Below are 20,916 nucleotides of genomic sequence, written 5' to 3'. Positions count from 1 at the left end.
GTCTGTCGACCTGCCCATGGTGCCTAATCCTGCCTCTCCACCTATTCTAATCTAATCTGAATATGGTCCTCTTCTAGGTTAACGAGTTACATTTAACATACATGTGGAATTAAATAAAACTGGCAGTGTTGGAACTTGCACCTGAGTATATAATACATACATTAGCAATGATTTAGAACAGGAGCTGAAGTTGTGGACATCCATGGCACTCAAATGATGTAAAATGATGAACCAGAAACTGTTGCTTTGTCTGTCTTTGTTTATGATACGCTTAGCTGCACTTAATGCTAGTTAGCAAATGATAGCATGCTGAACTCAGACAGAAAATAATTTGTATGCCTGCTGAAAATGAGCATGATGTCACTGTTATTGTGAGCTTGTTAGCATATGTAAAGTTGGGATTATCAAAGGATGTAGACTCACCTTATTCAGTTCAGGTTTAATTATACAGTCTCAGATTACAACAATGGCCATCTTACAGTGTTAAAGAGAAAACACCAACAATCCACATACTCAGTGTGGAGGACAAAAATAGTCTGCAAGGCACCTTAGCTTGCAAACTGCAAATATGATGAAATGCAGGAGGACATCCAGGGATTTTTGGCATAATGCATTTGGTACTGAGAGATATTATACCTTTTTCTGACATACTAAATGGAGCAATAAGCACTGGATCATTCCTTTGCTCTCTTGCTGCACTAGAGATAGTGGAGCAATCATTTCTACAAGACACTGTCAATCAAACAGGTAAATTAAATGTCAGCACAGTCTATTATTATGTGTTCTTCTCTGAAAATGACAACCAGGACAGATTTAATCTGATAACTTGACCCACTTTTGTCACCAGCAGAGTGCAGAGAGTGTCTCAGACATCTCAGACATCAGACATAGAAATCCAGAATGTAGGTTTTGCTGTTTTTGACCACCCCAGAGGAATAAAAGAACCACAGTAAAATGGATTTCAGCTGAACTGTCCTTTCAGTAGACTATTCCGATTTTTAAAAATTCACCTGTTCGGAACAACTGACTGCAAAGGAAAAGTCTTTCTTTTCACAGGAGATATGTTTGTATGTTTACGAAACTACTGAGAAAAGAAAACCAAATTTTGTTTAAGCTTTGGAATTTGGGAAAAGGAAGAAGACCAAATTTTGTTGTGAATAATGTTTTTTAAACTGAGAAATGTACCTGGCAATAGAATATACTCAAATATCAGACCTGTTCACCCAAATGCAGACCTATACACTCAAAGCAAAAGGTCAGCTTTATTTAAAAGCTGTTTCATTATTTGTGGAGAGCAGGATCCAAGAAGCATACTGATGTTAACAAAAGGCAAGCCAGTTATTAGACTAATGCAGCAGTCCAAAAATGCAAATCTAAAGATTCACAGGAGTACATGGAGGGAAAGACAAAGAGACATCATGACAGAGAGTGATGGGAAGAAAGGACTAGTTATACACAAATGGTGATTATGGAAGAAGGAAACAGAAAAGAACAAGAAACAGGTGCTCAGGATCAAGCTGATCAACAAGTCGAACTAAAGACAAGATAAGAGTTACTGACAAAGTAACACAAAAAGATAACTAAGCACAAATTCACTCTGAACAAGACACAAAAAGAAACACCAGGGAGGCCGAAAAATAAGAAAACAAAGTGAAGAAAAACACAAAGATCTGAACTATCAAAACAGAAAGCTAAACTCCAGATAGAAAACAAGGATTGACTTAATGGATCCAGCTGATAGCCAAAGCTCAAATAAACAGCAAAAGGTTGGAGAAAACAGGACTGTGTATACACTGAGGACTAACTGCTGATTAGAAACTGAAACACAGGTTAAATTAAGCAAGTCACACAGTCAGGAATAAAGCAAACACTCAATCTTACTATAATGCTCATAATATAGGCATATATGTCTGCTGCCATACTCCTCCTACGCGTTAATCAATTAACTGTTACACTACAAGTACTTAGGATATTGGGACTATATCTATATAGCTTTTGGGAACTACTGTTACAACACTCATATCCTCACAGTTTATATATATCGTGTACAGTAGCTGATCTTGAAGCAAACGGCAACATTAGAGCTACACTACAAGCGTGTGCATTGTTGACATTATGTATACGCTGCAAAACAATTTTTAGTGCAGTGGCACTGTGAGGTCACTGGGTGTCATGCATATCTATATTAGTGATGCTAATAGTGTACGCACTTAATTGTTTGGTCTGTACTGTGAATATGTAACCTGAAAAGAAGAAGAACAATAAATATGAGTGAACTGAACAAGCACAGCAGGGCCTGGTTTTTGCTAGTAATGTTAAACAAGAAATGCCAGGAAGCCCTGGGATCATGACACCACGTGCTGTTCAAGTGTTTCTTCTTTCATTTTTAATTCCAAATTAAAGATGTTTAAATCAAGCCTCCCACGTCCTCAGGCATATCATTTTCTCTCCGTTCTATCCCTGTGCCGACAAACACGTGTACAAAAACCCAGGAGTATCGTTGGGAATTAGCTGGCTAATTTGCCGCTTGAGGTATGCGATGAAAGCTGCTCGTTTGACTTTTTTGTCAGCAAAATTACACAAAAACTACAAAAATTAATTTCATGAAAGTTTATGGAAAGTAGGCAAAGAAAAAAAACTTGTGTGAATACAAAGTGTCTTTAATATAGAGCCGTGAAACACAGCCCTGGCTTTGGTGGTGGAGCCACTCTCGAAACGTCCATGAAGCTCATTATTTTTACTTATGTAATATCTTGAGCTACAAAACATAAACATAAAAAAATCTGTATTTTAAGTGTCTTTGTTACTATACTACATATTACAATATCTAGCAAATAAAATGTTTAATCTTTCTGAAAAGCACCATTAAGACGTGATCGTGAGCTTGATTTCTGTTCTGTAACAGTGCTCTGAGAGTGTGATGGGAAAAAAGAATTTACAGTTTAACGCTGTGTTTGGAGACCTTGGGTTACATCGCAATGAGCACATTCATAACTTAATGAATTATGAATGTGGTTTTTTTCACACCCACATACCTCCACACTGTCACACCTGAATGCTGCCCAGAACAAATGCAGCATTCTGCTGTTGTGATGAACACAATCAGGCTCCCTCTGCATTTATCGTGCAGCTGTGTGTGTGTGTGTGTCGTACTGAGGAAGTGACTACCAGGGCGGTGAAGAAAACAAGAGAGCTGCCTTATGAGTAGGAGTGAAGCTTTCTGTCAGTGGATGTTATATACTGGACCCCACAGTGTACTTACCATTAATTGAAGGAGGTCAGGGTCAGAGCGGCGGGTAGCTTGTTTATGACTAGACGTGAGTCATGACTCTTTAGTGTGTGTGTGAGTGCAAAGCTGACAGCCATATGGGTCTCGGCTGGCTTGGACTAAGTTCCTTTAAAATGACCTGCCAGCGTCTCGGTAAATCAGAGTGGTCAAAGGTCATTTTACATTTTAAAATGCTCTTATGCACTGAGGGATTTATGGCATATACAGTGTATGTGTGATGAAATACAAAAGCAAGCCTGACACCCCACCAGCCCCGCCCCCAAACACACACACAGCTGACAAATGCATATTTTTTTTTATTTACTGTGCACTATATGAGTGGGCCTGTGTTGGATTGCTGCGCACATTGTGAAGCTGTAATATAACTCAAACAGAACGGCCACTTTTATGTTTATAGCGCTTTGAGAAGAGACGCGGACGCACTGATAAATACATATGTTACAGGCTTACAATACATCCATATTCATCAGACACCTGCAGAGCATCCAATCTTTCTCTCGCTGGCATCTTTTATAGCATTTTGTCAAACCTGAGCAACACTTGTGTTTGTAGTTAGTGATCCACTTACTCTGGGAAATACGGTAGCTAAATGTTTTCGAGCTCAGACACCATCGAGCCCTCCTGCTCAGCTTAATCTGCTGAATTTCTGCAGATTTGTCTCCTTTGCTTCTTTTTCCTTTCTATACACCTTTCTAAATATAAATGGGACAAAAATAAAATTTTGCGGCTCCTGTTACTTCCTGGGTGACGTACAGAAGTTCAGCAGGTTTTACTCTATGCTTTTTCTTTCAAGGAACACTTCAGTGGTTTCACACAGGAGATCTCGCTGTCTCATCTTGGAGGCTGCGGTTGGCCCATGAAAACAGTTTTACGTCCTCTGAGGTTTTTTAGGAGCTTTGTGAAGCGAGAGAAATTAACCACATTGGGGATTTTTTGTTTTGACATGAGTTTCTACTTCTGTTTAATCTTTAAATCGTTCGCACTGTTTCATCCTTCAGCTTTACTTCCAGCCTGGAAGTATCCATCCATCTTTTAACACATATCAAGCTTACAGTCATGCATGTTATATTATAACATATATTTCACTAGCAAGGAATGAAAAACATTTATTGATAATGAAGCAAAACGCTAAGCCACAGGCTGCAATTTTGAGGAAGGCATCAGAGGATCGCTGGCAGCTCTGGGCTTCACAGATCCTCCTGATAACTTTGAGAGAGGCTGACAACCAGAAATGAAACCAAATGGGTGTGTGGCGTAAGCAGGCATTTACAGATGTATGCCAGAGAGAGGAGGTTTTTCAGGAGTGGCCTAGCTCCTGATCAAATCGTCTGTACTTCCAGACAGTATTTGAACTTTTGGAAGTTTTCTCATGTTTCCCATTAATTCCTGTTTAACCTCTTTGATCTTATTCTTTTTCTTCGTTTTTGTTTTCTAGTGTACTCGTTGGTCACTTCATTGTCTACCTTCATATATTTAATTCTGGCTTTGAAGATTTGAAGATTTAGAGATTGGATCTTACGCTGCCTCTGGTGTTATGCGTCTCTTCCTGTAAACGTGGGAAGCGCTGTTGTGTCATCATCAAATCATCGTCAAATTTAACACTGAAAATCTGGAATTTGACATTTTTATCTCACAAAAATGCTCCTGGTTTAAGCCTCCTCTCCGGCTGGGGCCTTTCTGTGTAGAGTTTTCATGTTCTCTCTTTGCCAGTTTGGGTATTCTCCGCCTCCTCTCCCTTTCTCCCACATTCCAAAGACATGCATGTTAGGTGATTAACTGGTGATTCACAAGTGACATAGATGTAAATATGTCAACCAGTCCAGGGTGCACCTGAAATCTCTCCCCATGACAGCTGGAATAGAGTAATCCCACCTGGACAAGCGGTTAGGAAAACGGTTGGGAATGCTGTGATTTATCTCTGCTGTATCAGTTGTGGCCGGTCTTTTATAAGCAGTGACCTGTGCTTCCCTCAGCAGTACAATAACTTATTGGAATGTTTTTAAAATCATTGTTTAATAGCTTTGCAGCAGTAGACAGCGGGGAGCAGCAGAACTTTTATCTGCAAAGCACATAATACAATAAAAAACGACCAAAGTGCTCCACAGAGTTGACCTAATGGTTGGATAAGAATACAGAAGTTGTGAAAAAGTCATGAGCAAAACAGCACTGCACCGAGAATAAGTAAACACAAAGCAAAGAGGGTGAGCAATGACTATTAAAATGGTAGTGAAAGGGTAAAGCTCATAAATACATTAATTAAAGAGAAATATCTGATTATTCATTCTAGAATTTTCTACTTAATTACAGAGTCACTGGATTCACTGGATTTTGCATCAGAAGTTCTCAAAATATCTGTAAAGAAACATTGTTAATGGCATTAATTCTGTTGGGGTGGACTGCAGAGAGCACTGAAATGCAAGTTGTGCAAACAAAGTAACAAAAAACTAATCTTTGATTAGAACAATTCAAAAGTCCAAAGCAAGTACAAATTCCAGGAGATCAGAGACAAACAGAGATCATAAGAAGGGGAAAGACTACATGTATGCAGAGGAGAAATAGCCAGGAAAAAGATACGTGTGAATGCAATCAAACACAAGTGAGACTAATAAACGCAAAGCAGATAATCACACTGAAGGAGAAAAGGAAGTAAAACTGCAACAGGACACAACCATCAAAACAAAGCAGGCCAAGAGACAAATAACAGTGAGACATGAAGATTAACTTGAGCACGACAAATTCAGAATAACGTATGACAAAGCTTTTGTTACTTTGAGGCTGTAATTCAGGCTTCTCTGAATAGACAGACCTTAAAGACCTCATCATATGATTCCAGCAGAGCTTCCAAAAGTAGAATGAGAGGCAGAGGCTGTCAGGACCCTCTCCTCCACTGTCAATGGATTCAGGAGACAGAAACCCTCTCAGCTTTTAGACTTATGATAATCTGAGTGAACTATCCTTAAGTTAGTCAAACAAATTTATTTACAAGGACATTTAAACACGTGAGGTGTGGAACAAAGTACTATACAACTAAAATAATAAAATAAAACTTTTGAAAACATGAAATAAATCATAAAATAAATGGGAAAAAACAATTAAACAGTAACAAGAAAAAAGCCGTTAGAATTGAGTCTGAAAATGGGTTTTCAGATCATTTACAGTAGCCACTCCTACTGCGAGATCTCCTCTGTGTTTTAAACCGAAGCATCTGTTGAGCAAACTTCTAGTGGGAGTAAGTTCAAGTTCAAAGCAGTAAGAAGATGCTAATCTGTGCATCAATTTGATTGTAAGGTGGGCTGCTTCAGATTCAGGCTGCCTCTTTGTAATACCGATGTGCTTGTATGCCAGTATTGCAGGTTTGTAGTTTATGTTTTGTCCTGTTTGTTTGTGCTTTTGTGTTTTTCTCTTCTCTTTCCTCTCACACCCCAAACCGAGCAGCTGCCCCACCCTGAGCCTGATTCTCCTGGAAGTCTCTCTTCATTAGAAAGTCTTCCTGTGTGTGTGCACATGGGTTCTTTCTCTACCACTGTTTGGTCTTTGTGTCACAATATAACATCCCTTGATAATTGTGTAGGGATCTATATGCTCCTTGAGCTAAATTCAGTACTACAGCTAAAATAAATGGTGCAACTTTAAATGTACAAACGGAAGGAATGATCTTGTGTCAGTTGTGATGAACTGTTTGCTCTTGTCACACATTTGGTACTGCCCAGCTATGTCCTTTAGGGGGCAGTAAAACTCTTTCCTTTCATTTCTACATATTACTTTTCTCTGTGGCAGGAGCTCCTGTGATTTGAATAATGTAATCAAGTGAAGATGTTTAAACAGGAACTGAATACAAAGCAATGATATCTCTCAGACAATCAAGTTAATTTATGTCTGAATATATAAAGTAATTTGGAGACAGGAGAGGTTGCTGCAATGATAAGGCGGAGGTTTTTCTTGTAACTGATTAAAGGCTCAAAAATTTCTCATTTTAGTATTTATTAATTAGCAGATAAATCATTTTAAATCTATTTTAATATCCTTTCAACGTAGACTTATCTTCCACTCTAAAGTAAAGACAGTTAACTCTTAATTTAGGAAAAAAGATAAAGAAACTAATTTACAGTCTTGGAAACTGAGTCACTGACAGCAGGTTAGTTTCTACTAATATCATCCAAAACCAAGAAGGAGAAGGATGAAAAAAAAGCTGAGCTAAAGATGACGGGAATCATGGGAGAAAAGGGGGCGTCATCATTATGTAATTCCCACCCGTCCCGGTCCACCTGTTGCTCGGGATGGACGGCTGGCAGCTTCAGGCCTCGAAGCACAATCGTGTGAAAAGTGTGAGTGTTGGCGTGATCGTCACCATTTTCCGCTCAGTTCCTGGAGAATATGCACAGTTGGTGTGGAGGAGAGTTTGCCACCTCCACAGTATTGTGCTGAGAACAGGCAGCCACAGATTGTTGGACAGCATGGCAGTTAATACAGGTCACTGCCGATCTGTCTTTTTGTGCTTTTCACATCTTCTTCCAACTTTAATCGTTTTCTATAATGAAATTTACCGCATCAGCACGAAGTGAGCTGATTAAATCTGCAGGGTGGAACGTGGTGCTGATAAATCACTGCACTACATGATACGTTCATTGACCAAAAATATTAGTATTAAACTCTTAAACTATGATGTATGGGCTCAGATTTCAGTAGCAGATGTTTAATCCACTGTGGGAATATGCAGAAAGATATATATGTTTTAGAATAACTAGACATAGCTTTTTGGTATAGTAGCAAAAAGTATTTGGACACAAGCTGATTATCTATCTTTATAGGATGGAGTATATATATGCATGGATTTCAAGCACTGACTCTAAATTACCATTAAAAGGCTTCTTCAAAAGCAACTAGAATTATAAAGATGAGTGCAGGGAAGATTGAGCTCCTCTTTAATTGGGTTTGTAGTTTTAAAATAAGAGTGACAAAAAATACAAGATTTGTTACTGAGTGCAAGCAGAACCAGAAACATTTGATGCGTATTAGACTGTAAAATATGACTAAAATAAAGAAAAACAGACAAGAGGGATCAACTTGAATTGCCTACGAGATCCATGAACGTTTCTATAATACAGCACAGTTCATAAGTCATCTGACGTACAATCAGCTCAAGAGGGAGAGCTATATGGTGGAAAGCATTCATAAGAATAAGACAGCAAGGACTATATCTGAGAAAGAACAAGCGCAGAAGGAGTGAAGCTTCACAAGAATTTTTTCTGAATGAGAAAATTAAAGGTTTAATTAAACGAATTAAACCTTTGTGAATCTGATAGCAAAAGGTTTGAGCTGCACTGAAGCTACAATAAAGCACAGAGGTAGGAACGGTAAAGTGATGTATTCATGCTGGAATACATGCAGAAGACACAGAGTAGGATAATCCAAAGCAAAGAGGCTGTCGAATGAAAATAAAAAGGGGAAAATAAAAGTTGTAGTGTGACCCTCCCAGAGCAAAATCCACTGGATCCCTGGCGGAGCACCAGTGTGTGGGGGGGAGGTTAAAAGAAACATGTCTGCAGAAGGGTACAAAAAAAGCAGGGTGTACTTTAACAGAAGTGTCCGTCTCTTAAATCTTTAATCTCTTAAATCTTTCCATTAAAATTCATTCATTGATCCATCCATTCATCTTCAACTACTTCACTTCAGAGCTCCTCTGGAGCCTATCCGATAGGACGAAAAGCAAGCTACACCCTGAACAGGTCACCAATCTGTTGTAGGGCTGAGAGACAGACAACCATTCACGCCTACAGCCAATTTAGAGTCACCAATTAACCCAGCACGGATGCCTTTGGACTGAGGGAGGAAGAGATCCCTAAGAGAACCCATGCTCAAACAGGGAGAATATGCAAACTTCACATGGAGAGGCCCAGGGATTCAATACTAGGACAACTGTGCTGACCACTGCACAAACATATGTCCATTATAAACAGACAACAAAACAATATAATTTATATATTTTTCTTCTCAGCTGACTTGACATTTATTTTTCAGTAGCTGTACACCTGGTCACACCCATATTTATATATCACAAAAGACTTCAGGCACAGTGTTTTCAGGCTGCAGCTGTGATATTGCTGATAAAACAATTGGAGTTTTGTTTAAGGATTAAAATTAATTAAAAGACAAGATAAAAATAGAGCTGACCAGTGATTTGTAGTCAAACCAAAACATTTTTAGATGGAAGTTAAAGTGGCTTTCATGGGGACTCAAACGCAGGACTCATTTTCAGTAATCCCTGAGCTCATTTCTATGAGTGATTTTAGAGCATTTGGTATACAGCAGTCTTTAAGTAATAAAGAAATCGAGGATTGAGGCTCAAAAATTTGTTCATATTGACGCCTTCTTTTTGCACATGCATCACAGGAAATGTTGGAATATGTTCGGCCATACTTCAAAACAGCATGCACTTTTCCAACCTCCGCCTTCATGTTCACCTGGAAGCGTGTACATGCTGATTAGCGCTAGCGTAAAAAAAAAGGGAAAAAATGAAAAAAAGAGGAAAAAAGAGCGCCGTTCATGAAGTTTAAGTGACAGGCTGTTGCGCAAGACAGCAAATCAACGAACTGTGACAAATTTGTAAATGTTTTATTCATCATTATGAGCGGCAGCACTAACACTGATTCATGCAGTGGTAATAATCAAATATCAGATAAACAGGAAAACATTCTAACATTTTGCCGCTTGGCCAGCTGGTTTTGTTGATGGGGGAGGTCTGGTTTGGAAAATGTAATCATGGGCTAATCCCCTCGCATGCGTATGACTGCTCGTGCCAAAAGGAAGGCTCAAAAAGCAAACCTCCATCTGTCCGCCAGGCACAGTTGTTCCGACGAGAATAAGGTAGCGCGTCGCCTTTTACGCACAGCACTGCGACGGAATTAAAGCAGAGTCCGAGCAGCTCTTTGTCACTTCGTCGTTTTTCAACGTGCACCGCAAGCTTTCGTCTGTCCTTTACTTTGTGTGTGTGCGTTTCATATTGACTTTCCAGACCTGTAAAGTTTTTGGACTTCTAACTTCTATCGCGCGTAAAACCGGGCTGGTGCGCGAGAACACTGCAAAGCCTCTTTTTTTAAAAAACAAACAAACAAATTCCTCATTTATTTGAACCCTTTAAACGAGATGGAAAACTTCACATCAGCTCCATTGGAGAACAATACTTTACCGACATGGGTGGACCACAGCATTCAGTACAAAGTGATTAGCAGTTGTCTGCTCTTCATGATTTGTGCTCTAGGAATTGTTGGCAATGTTATGGTGATCCTGGTGGTGCTCACTACTAAACATATGAGGACTCCCACCAACTGCTACCTGGTGAGTTTGGCTGTGGCTGACCTGATGGTGCTCACAACGGCTGGTTTGCCAGCTATTCCGGAAAGTATCTTCGTATCTTGGGTGTTTGGCCGCTATGGGTGCCTCTGCATCACCTACTTTCAGTACCTCGGGATCAACGCCTCCTCTTGCTCCATAACAGCTTTCACTATCGAGAGATACATCGCCATCTGCCACCCGATTAAAGCCCAGTTTCTGTGCACGCTGTCCAGAGCAAAAAAGATCATTTTGTTCGTCTGGGCTTTCACTTCCATTTACTGCTTGATGTGGTTTTATCTGTCAAACATCCAGGAAACGGTGTACAAAAACATCACCATCGTCACCTGCGCCTACAGAGTTGCCAGGAAGTTTTATTTACCCATTTACTTTTTTGATTTCGGCGTCTTTTTCGTGCTTCCGCTGCTGCTCTCCGCGGTTCTGTACGGCCTCATCGCCAGGATCCTCTTCCTCAACCCGCTGCCCTCCGACCCTAAAGACAAGAAGAAGAACGGACACAACAACCACGCCATCAACAAGAGCACCAGTTGTAAAAACTCTCGACACTCCAGCTCCACCGCGACCTCCCGCAGACAGGTGGGTGGTGTGTGAGCGTGGGGAGGATGAGAACCAGGATGTTTTTACTCTGCTCATTCAGCGAGATGTTGCAATTTTTTCGCACGGGTTCGTAAAATTATTCAAATATAAATGAATGAATAAACCTAGTCACATTCTACAGACATTTTAATACCACTTATTAAAAGACAAAGTGAATATTTTAAAGTAATTAGGAGTGGAAATAGTTGTCATTTTCAGTATACAAAGGAGTTTTTAACATTTCTTCATTAAAAATAAGTATAATTATGGTGATTGTTTTGTTAGTTCATTTGGTATAAGCTCTACAACATGTGAAAACTGAAGGTTTCTTCTGAGTGCAATCAAAAACCCAAAGATAGACTTCTTATTCTACGATTGCAAAGAAATGAAATGAAACAAATTAACATTCTCATGAAAAATAGCAAAAGATAAAAACAATGACCTCATCACAATTACAAATTTTGAATGTTTTCCACACCACAAAGATAGCCCCTCCATGTGTTAGAAGTACCTCTGCAATATCATTTAGTATGCACAGGAAATGAATATGCAAATTGAACCACACCTCCCACCTTAGCCTCTTGTCTCTGCTGCTGCAAGACTCACTCAGAAGTGCTCTGGAGAGAATAGAAAAGCACCATCCCTCATTGAAGTGTGTGTTAAGTGTGAGAGGAAAACCCAGCCCTTCATTTAAAAATCAGTAGGTTAGGAACACAGAGTGGGTGCTTGTTCCACGAGTCACAAGAAAAAAAAAACGGAATAAATAAAATCCACAAAGAATGGAGGAAAGCATTTAAACTGATTAACACTTGCGACAAAGCTTTTATTTCACTTACAGTGACTCTCTGAGTTCTCACCAAGTGATGTTACCTTCAATTCACCCGTGTCGTCTCTCGTCTTCTCCCTGTTTGACAGTTTCACTGACACACACACGCGCACGCACACACACACACACACACACACACACACACACACGCACGCACGCACGCACGCACACACAAATTATGAAACAATGGGCAGTAAAACAGCAGTAGAGACTCCCACAGTGAGCTGAAATGAACCAAGTGCACATGCGCAACATGAACCTTTGGCTTGTTACATAAATCTTATCCTGTACTGCCAGCTTTCATAAGCCAGCTCCACCCCACAATCTAAAGGGACTGGTTGGTTGTCTGAATCTGTTATATTGAAGCTGTTATTCATATACTGTAATTCCAATGTGATTTAAAACTTGTTTTATATATTTATTATAATGTGTATATTAAAGAGGTATTGAACGCTGGGGTCAGTCTACACAATTTTAGCCTAATTCTGGACAACATGTCTGTAATGGGGTTACCACGAAGGAAGAGATTGGCAATGATTCAACAACCAGAAACCCTGCAAAGTCAATTAAAATCAGCAAATGTATTGACAACAGAGGGAACAGCCAATAGCAACAAATACTGGTCATATTGGTCAACTTAGAAGCAAGCGATTGAAGTGACAACCTACTGAACTGAAGGATACTGTTGACTGACATATGGCAGGGTTTACCTGTGTAACTTCAGCCTGGAATGACTTAGGACCAAGAGCCAGCTAGAAAGTGATGCATTTTAGATCATGTTATATATGAACAGGGTGATTATCATCATTTTTTCTTGTGTCGGGTGTCATAACGGATGAAAACTGATGCTCCATCGCATCGCCCTAGCTGAGAAAGGCTAGCTCGTTTTTGATGATGGGGCAGGGAAATGAAAAAGCCAATAATATATAGTCTGCTTCAGAATTTTGTGTTCATTTTCTTTTCTGGAAATCATGAAGGGAACCATTCCACTTCCCACAAATTCCTTTTCACAGAATCTGACTACAGTTCAGCCAGAGGTGCAGCAGAGGGCGCTTATTCAATAAAAAGGATTGGAGAGGAGTTGAGATCAAAAAAGCCTAAATATTATTTTAGCTGTTGCAAAATAAAATAATACAATTACAGTGAACAAGTCATACTCATAATCATTGTGCTAATGCAGTTCTGGTCCACTGATGATTTAGGAAAGGAGACGCTCCCTTGGCGTTGCTCACTTACAAGTATTTCTCAGCACATGTTAGAAATGTAGTTAAACCGTGCGTGTATATGAATGTTGTGTTGTGGTGGTTGAAGGTTATGTTACCAGGAGGCTGCTGCTAGAAATATTCTACTCCTGCTGCTGGCTTCATGCCTGAAATCAACAAAGCGTAGGCTGAAAGTAGCTCCCAGAGTGTGACAGCCAAAAGGCTCGTGGAAAGATTTTTAATTAAAATCAAAGCTACATTTATTATCGCAACCTCTTCTATCTGAAGCAGAAGTTCGGAGTGGGAGTTCTTGAGTGCTTAGAAGTTTTCTTTCCTTTTACATCATCCTCGATGTTAAAGACAACGAGCAAGACGGGTTGGTTACCAATGAGTAGTCCGTCATATCCCTCGGTCGAGGGGACACTGACCATCATAACACACAAGAAATACTGTGTGGTCACAAGCCTGCATTAATAAATAAAACCAGCTTCCCCATATGCAGGAGCAGTTCTCATATTTCTCCTTCCTTCCCACTGCAGGTGACCAAGATGCTGGCAGTGGTGGTAATCCTCTTCGCCCTGCTCTGGATGCCGTACCGCACTCTGGTGGTGGTCAACTCCTTCCTGGACAAGGCCTATTTGGACAGCTGGTTCGTGCTTTTCTGCAAAATCTGCATCTACCTCAACAGCGCCATCAACCCAGTCATCTACAATGCCATGTCTCAGAAGTTTCGCGCCGCTTTCCGCAAGATCTGCCGCTGTGGGAGGAAAGGCTCGGATAAACCCGCCACCTACAGCGTGGCCCTCACCTACAGCGCTGTCAAGGATACATCAATGGTGGAAAGCACTGATCACTTCACGACCGAGCTGGAGGAGCTCACTGTCACTGACGAACTGCTGTCTGATCAGAAAATGATGTTCCCAGACCCCAGTGTCTACGGAAAGGTGAACTTCAGTGACAATTGAGGTTTTCTTTGAGGCCAGAGAGATTTTTTTTTTTTTGGGGGGGGGGGGGATAATTGAAAATTAAAGACTTTGAAAATGTTGCTTAATGGAGTCTGTCAAGTGGAAGTATTGTTTTCTCAGTGCTTGCTTACCTTTCAAAGCGAGGCTGCTGAAGCTAGAGATGTAAACACAGATTGCAGCCAGTGATGCGTAACAGCAGGCTACACACTCTTTATGAGGCGTGATCCCGGACATTGTAAAGCCACCAACGCTGACAGATAAGCACTCTCATCACTCAGCTGTTATCTTATCTTTTCCACATAATATCAGGTATATGAGCCAACAACCCATGAATGCGAACGACAACACTGTTCCCACTTCAAATACACGGTGTTGCGTTATAACTCCGATTAGCACCGACTCAATTCTGATCTTTAAGCCTGAATGACGCAACAAGGCACGTCAAGAGGAAATAAACTGAACTTGAATGCTCAGACATCCTTTGAAGAGGTGCTGTCAATAAACTGGCCTTGACGCATTTATTTTCACCCACAAAGCCGGCGATCGGTACGTTGTACCGAAGAATACCGAAGGCAGATCAGAATTCTTCGAGTGGAATTTAGTCTTTATCATTAGATTCCCCCCACTGTATTTTTTTTTTTAACTCATTGTGCTACTGAAAATAAAATTTAGGTTGAGTTATTATTATCAGCTTCACTCACACTTTCAGAGTTCTTCTCAGAAATAAGGTGAATTATCATACTTGCAAACACACCCCAAAAATCCTCACCCTATACAGCTTTAATAACTGCATGCCTGCCTCCCTGACGTTTTCAAGGCAGGTGGTCCATTAAAGGGTGAGTCACACATGAACCTTCACTGGCAAAACAGGCCCTATTTTTGCTGTGAAGGACACGTACAGTGTGCAGCCTCGAGCACAATGTAAAACCAAGACAGATTTGGCTGTGAGTGCTCTGCAGGAAGGGAATTTGCTGTGAGTTTTATTTTCTCCAAGGACAAGCATTCACCGACAGACAGGGGCTGCAGAACTATATAAAGCACTTTGTAACTTGAATTCAAAAAGTGCCGTGATGCCATTTATGTGTTATCCTGTTTCTAAAAAGGCATACATCGTAAAGAGTTTATAAGTTCTAACTGAAGACTTTACTTAGAGGCGAGACGTTTTTATAGAGCGTATTTTAAGAACTTTTTGGCTACCTTATCTATAGCTCTAAAGTCTTAAGATTTTTTTTTAAATTAAACCCCATGTTTGATTCTACTGATGGTCAGCATTTGTGTTTGCTTTCTATTTTTATTGTTCTTTGATATATTTTTGCTTTTTGATGGTAGTCTGGCATTGCTGTGCAAGATTTCAGATGGGTGTGGGAAAGAAAGCATTGCAGGTAACTTTACAGTTCTGATTGTAATTACATTATATGGACAAAAGAAATGGGGTACACACCTCTTGATCTTTGAATTCAGGTGTTTTCAGTCTCATTGCCACAAGTGTCGAGATCAAGCTCCTAGCCATGCAGTGTGCCTTTACAAACACGTGTGAAATAAGGTTGTTCTACAGCGTGCCACCATTGCAGCATGTCGATATGTAACAGAAAGCACAGAAGCCTGGCCGTGAAGTGTCAGACCAGTTACAGAGCAGGCTTTCTGAGTGCCAAGGTTCATAGTTTATAAATGGGATCATGAGATTGGTTTCCATGGCCTAGCTGTTGGTGTAGGTGTAATGTGTAAGTGGTCCAGTACTTTTGTTCATATAATGTATATCTGCAAGCCTAAAAAACTAACCAGGCAAAATCAAAGCACGTCTACGAACGGAGAGTATTTTGATCAGTGAGTCAAGCTTACCTGGGACAAAGTTGTGAACCACCGACAGGCTGAATATTTGATATTACAAAAGCCAGCAAACATATAACTGCATAACATTGGTGACAGTTATAATGGTGATAAATATACTGAAAATAAAAGTGGACCCACGATACAGCCTTGAGGAACACCACAATTAAAATGTAGAAATGTTCATTTTCTATGGCCAAACAGGAGGTTCTGTTGAAGAGATGGAAACTTCAAAGATGGATTCCCTTAAAATTTAACACACTCTTGACATACCCTTTTTATATGCCTTACGGTCTTTTCCTAAATGATTATTTTATTTTACTTTTTCCATGCTCTAAAAACTGCTTTGAATTTTTCTTCGAGCAGCAGCAGTGGTGGTTGTAAACCTCAGTGTCAGATACTGTATATGTACAGTCCCACAGAGATTTGGTGTAACATATACGATGTGGTGATATAGTTTAGCTGCAGCATGGTGATTTGAGGCCGAAGCAAAGTGAATTCAGTGTTTTGTTCTGTGTTATGTATCCTGTGAACTGTGGATTTAACAAACCGTCGCTTTGCTCATCCCGCTTCTAGTTGTGAGAGCGGTCAGTGAGCCGGTGAACACTGCTGGATGGACGTAAGATGAATACTGAAGATGTGCTGATGTTGTGTGGTATTTTCTGCCGGATCAGTGACTGTCTACTGTTTTCAGTCTGAGCACTGTCTGCCACACAGGGAAATATAATTGGGTAGACACAGCAGAGGAAGAGTGGGTTTCATCACTGCTGAATGTGGAAGATAGTTTTAATACTGCATATGCATCATGTTACAGTGGATTAATGCATTTGTGTGTGTTTATGTCCCATGTGTTTTTAAAGTGCTTGTTATTTATGGCAACTCGTTTGTATATCTTTATGATACTCTTGCGTTCACTATTGCACATTCAAAGTTTATTAATATTACTTTGTGATGTACTATTTGGAAGCTGCTGCTTTGATCTTGCTTCTAAAATTATTGTGGTCCTGTGAATATGTTTGATGGCTCTCTAGAAATAGTTCATTTGTAATTTTTATTTCCTTGTGTCAAAATAAAGTTATTTCTGGAAATAAAGTAGTGTATTTTCCATGTGTCGAAGAGGCATTCTAGCTTTATTTTCCCCAAATCTTTGCAGGTTTCTGAGAAAATCCCAAACAGAAGGTGAACAGAGAAAGATTTAATTTTGGGGGGGGGGTCACACAATGGGTTGTATGTTTCTGTATCATATATAGCAATATATAATATAAATAATGTACATTTAGACAATTCTATAAAAGCAGAACAAAAAAAATTCTAATTTCAAATGAAATTATGAGAAATTAATTCAAACATCTACATTAGTGTAGCTGGTAACTGGAAATTTTACTGGTTATTGCATATACTGGTTAATTTTAGTTAAAGACTTCTCTTTAGCTCTGAGTAAGTTTGTTTGCTTTGTGACTGATCAGCATTTGTACATTTATTTCACAGGCACTGGCCATTAATGACCAAAAAATACATCAGTGTCCAGTGATTCTGTTAAAAAAAAAAGTAAATTATTAATAAATATTCAGATGTTACCAGCAAGCTAGTAAATGTCCACTGTGAAGGTAGTAGAAAATAATCCCCTTACCTTTCAGACTAATTTAGCTCCTATTTTTCACCCCACAATTTTACTGTTTTGGTCTCTAATAGCATCAGCCTCATTTCTAGCTAATGAACAGAGTGGTTTATGTAGCAGCTAATGATCTGAAATTAGGGTCAATATTGAGCTTACATTTAGAAAGTGCCCCCAAAAAACAACTTTTAATGAGTGCTATTATCTGCTAGATGTGTACCCGTGATACCGTGACCCATGAATATATTAAGAAAAAACTGATACCAAAAATCACAGTCATTTCAGTGAAAGCTGCTAAGCTGCACATACACCACTTACAAGAGGTACACAGACGTTCCACATGCTTTCCAGTTTTGTGCCCATTCAGCATGCTTGTATTCTTCCAAGTCAAACCTGTAGAAAGCAAGCAAAAGATTCCTACCTGACAATGTCCTGTTGCCTCCCTGCACACATGAATGCAACAGTGCAACCTTAGACTTTTTTCCACTTTAAAGCTTTAAACGTAACATGTTAATCACCTCTATGTTGGTTTTTTGGAGCCAAAAGTTATTTCTTCTTGTCCATATTTGGACAAGAAGCTGGAGTGCTATGTTAACAGCTAAAGCTAGCATTTTTTGTTAGCAAGATGAATTCATTCATTGTGCGTCTGCAGCACAAAGACACACCTTGTAACAGTCACAATGGTGTGGTGTCTCTTTAAGACAATGTAAGGTAAGGGTTAGTGATGTCAGTATGCGCCACTGCCCTCTTTGGAGTAAGAGAGCAACGAGCTTCCATGTGAGTATATAGACAAAGACAGACCTTATATCTTTTACGTTTCTAACAATTTGCAATGTTACGGGTTGTAGGAACACTGTGCTTCATGTATGATAAAATCCAGCCACTCTACTGGGCCTTGTAAGGTTGATGAAGAGAGTGTGCATTAAAGGACAAGCATTGTGGGATTCCCAGTACCAGCGTAGTCATTAGTTTTTCTGAGTGTTTCTACCCCTCCTCTCAACCACTGAGCACAACCCACATTACAACCTGCTAACCAGTGACAAGTTCAAACTCAAGTTTTACTCACCAAAATGAAGCAAATAGTTCCTGGACTGTCCGTATGGTACATTACTCCACATTATAATTTTTCAAAGTACCGACAACACAAACACAATCAAGAGATCTCAGTCAGCAACTCAAATTACTGGTTGTGAAAGGCTGTCAAACTTAATATTGAAATTACTGACGTTACTCTAGTCTAATATTTTTTTTCCTGGCTTCTGTCTACCAATCGGTTTTCATCACTGACCTTTTTTTTTCTGATGAAAACAAGACAATAGCTAAATAAAAACTAAAAAGCACTAAAGTATAAAGACAAAAACTATGATGAAACTATGATGACATGTACTGATGCTTTCATCAACACATACAAATCAGATAAAATATTCTGGATAGATGAGATCCAATCAGGACTAATTAGGCTGTGCAAAAAGGCGGGACAAGTTTAGAGGTGGTCAGTACAGATGTAAACTCCTTCTGCAGTGAGGTTTTGTTTTTTTCTCTCTCGAAATGTTATAACTTGCTCCCATGTTCCCTGTTTCCCTATGAAAACATGACAAAATATCAGCACCCTGGGAGACAAGAGTAGATATATGGGCACATTTCTCATTTTATGTCAAGGAAAACAAGATGCTGTGTAAACTCTCACCGGTAAAAATACGATAAACTTTAACACTTTATATTTCAGAGAAATTTGATACGTAAATTGTGGCTAAAACTAAATGACGTTTCAGTCAAAAGACTACGACTGCAACCTGTCAGCCTCTCTTCTGTGTGCTTTAAATCTCAGTGCTCTTCTGTCCGCTTTCCTATTCTCTACATCACTATCGCTTTGCCACGCTATCTGTCTCAATACTGTCATCATTATTCTAGTCCAATCATTTTCTTGCCCGCCTTCTTTGGGCCAATCAGCTTGCTCTTTGTGTATTTTAAATACGTGTTCCCAGTCATTTTGCCTTTCAGACTCTCATTCATGCAACCCATCTCCTCCCCGTCTTCACCTCTCAGGCACCTCGGTTAGAGCTCCTTCCAAGCCTCAGTCTTTATCTTCACCACCAGCATCTAGACTCCCGGGGATCCTGTCCTAAATCCAATCCCAACTGGGATTCCGCTCTGCCATGATGGGTCATCGGAGCCTAATCGCCAAATACATTAATTTCTTTACCTTAATAAATCATGTTAAATTGTTCCAAGTGATCTCCCCTTATTGAACTACCTTTCAGACTTTCATTCCTGTAGCCTGCTTCACTCTGGTCATTCAGAGCTCCATCACTAACATCTTGACTCAGACGGTCATGCCCTAATTCCAATCATTGCTGGGACTCTTTTATTGGAGCCGAATCGCCAAATAACATCAATCAAATTCTGTATCTCAATAAATCACATTCATTTCTTCTAAACGGTCTCTCCTTATTTAAATATAGAGCAGACTGCACATTTTTTATTTCTACTGTAAGTTCATTTAACACGGTAGTCCATGGGCACTGACTGCAGTTTTCAGTACTTTGCATTTGCATCATTTTTCAGGCTCTACAGTTTAAATTGTCAAGGCTTTCCAGAAGTTATTGAACTAGATGAATCAAGTTCTGATCAATCCATCTCATTTGGTGAGTTTTAATGCACAGAAAAAATGTACAGACAGTTATTTTCCAGTGATTGCAAATGTAGAATATCTAGTTTTTGGCCAGTGGGCTGTAATAACACCGTTTCGTAAATATACTGATAAATATACAGTTTCCGGATGCTGGTTACTTCCATGTTATCTACAACAACTTCTTAAAGTCAGTGTTGAGGTGACAGCTTTTTGTGATGTGCCCAAGTGTATTCATAAAAAGACACTACATATATTCCTGCTGCATTAACGGTGCTTGTGAATAGTGTACGTGATTTATTTCACATAGTGTTCTGACCTTCACACACAGCTCAATCAATAGTAGAAATAAATGAGCTGCTCAGTATATTAATGTGTCAACCACAGCTCTTACCCAACTCATCATACATCAGACATCATTACGACACTAAATTACACTCTCTTTGGCAGCATTTGGACATGAGACATACCTCGAGAGCATACACGAGAAGATAAACACAGCACTTCTCTCCAGTAAATTTAGGGTCTGTCATCATGTCAAGCATCTCCGCAGTCTGGGAGACATTTCACGTACGTGCTAATTTAACGCCATTGCCAGGAATAAGCTGCATGAGGTGAATTTCAAAAAGGCTCCATA

General features: G+C 39.7%; 1 protein-coding gene across 1 annotated transcript; it reads left to right on the top strand.

The window, feature by feature from the left end:
- The first annotated feature begins 10,432 nt into the window (after positions 1-10,432).
- On the top strand, positions 10,433-14,244 carry trhrb (thyrotropin-releasing hormone receptor b). The gene is made up of 2 exons (XM_040020330.1): positions 10,433-11,215; positions 13,783-14,244. The coding sequence occupies exons 1-2, from the start codon at positions 10,433-10,435 to the stop codon at positions 14,206-14,208; spliced, it is 1,209 nt and encodes a 402-aa protein (XP_039876264.1). The 3' UTR covers positions 14,209-14,244.
- Positions 14,245-20,916: the final 6,672 nt, after the last annotated feature.

This window comes from Simochromis diagramma, unplaced genomic scaffold (assembly GCF_900408965.1).
Source record: "Simochromis diagramma unplaced genomic scaffold, fSimDia1.1 OVJJ01000753.1, whole genome shotgun sequence".
In the NCBI taxonomy this organism is placed as follows: domain Eukaryota; kingdom Metazoa; phylum Chordata; class Actinopteri; order Cichliformes; family Cichlidae; genus Simochromis; species Simochromis diagramma.
This window is presented reverse-complemented; position numbering and strand designations above follow the sequence as displayed.

Excerpts from the sequence above, each read along its gene's own strand:
- trhrb (XM_040020330.1), top strand. The coding sequence starts at position 10,433 with ATGGAAAACTTCACATCAGCTCCATTGGAGAACAATACTTTACCGACA. Across the intron at positions 11,216-13,782 it reads CCGCGACCTCCCGCAGACAG|GTGACCAAGATGCTGGCAGT; the intron begins GTGGGTGGTGTG and ends TTCCCACTGCAG.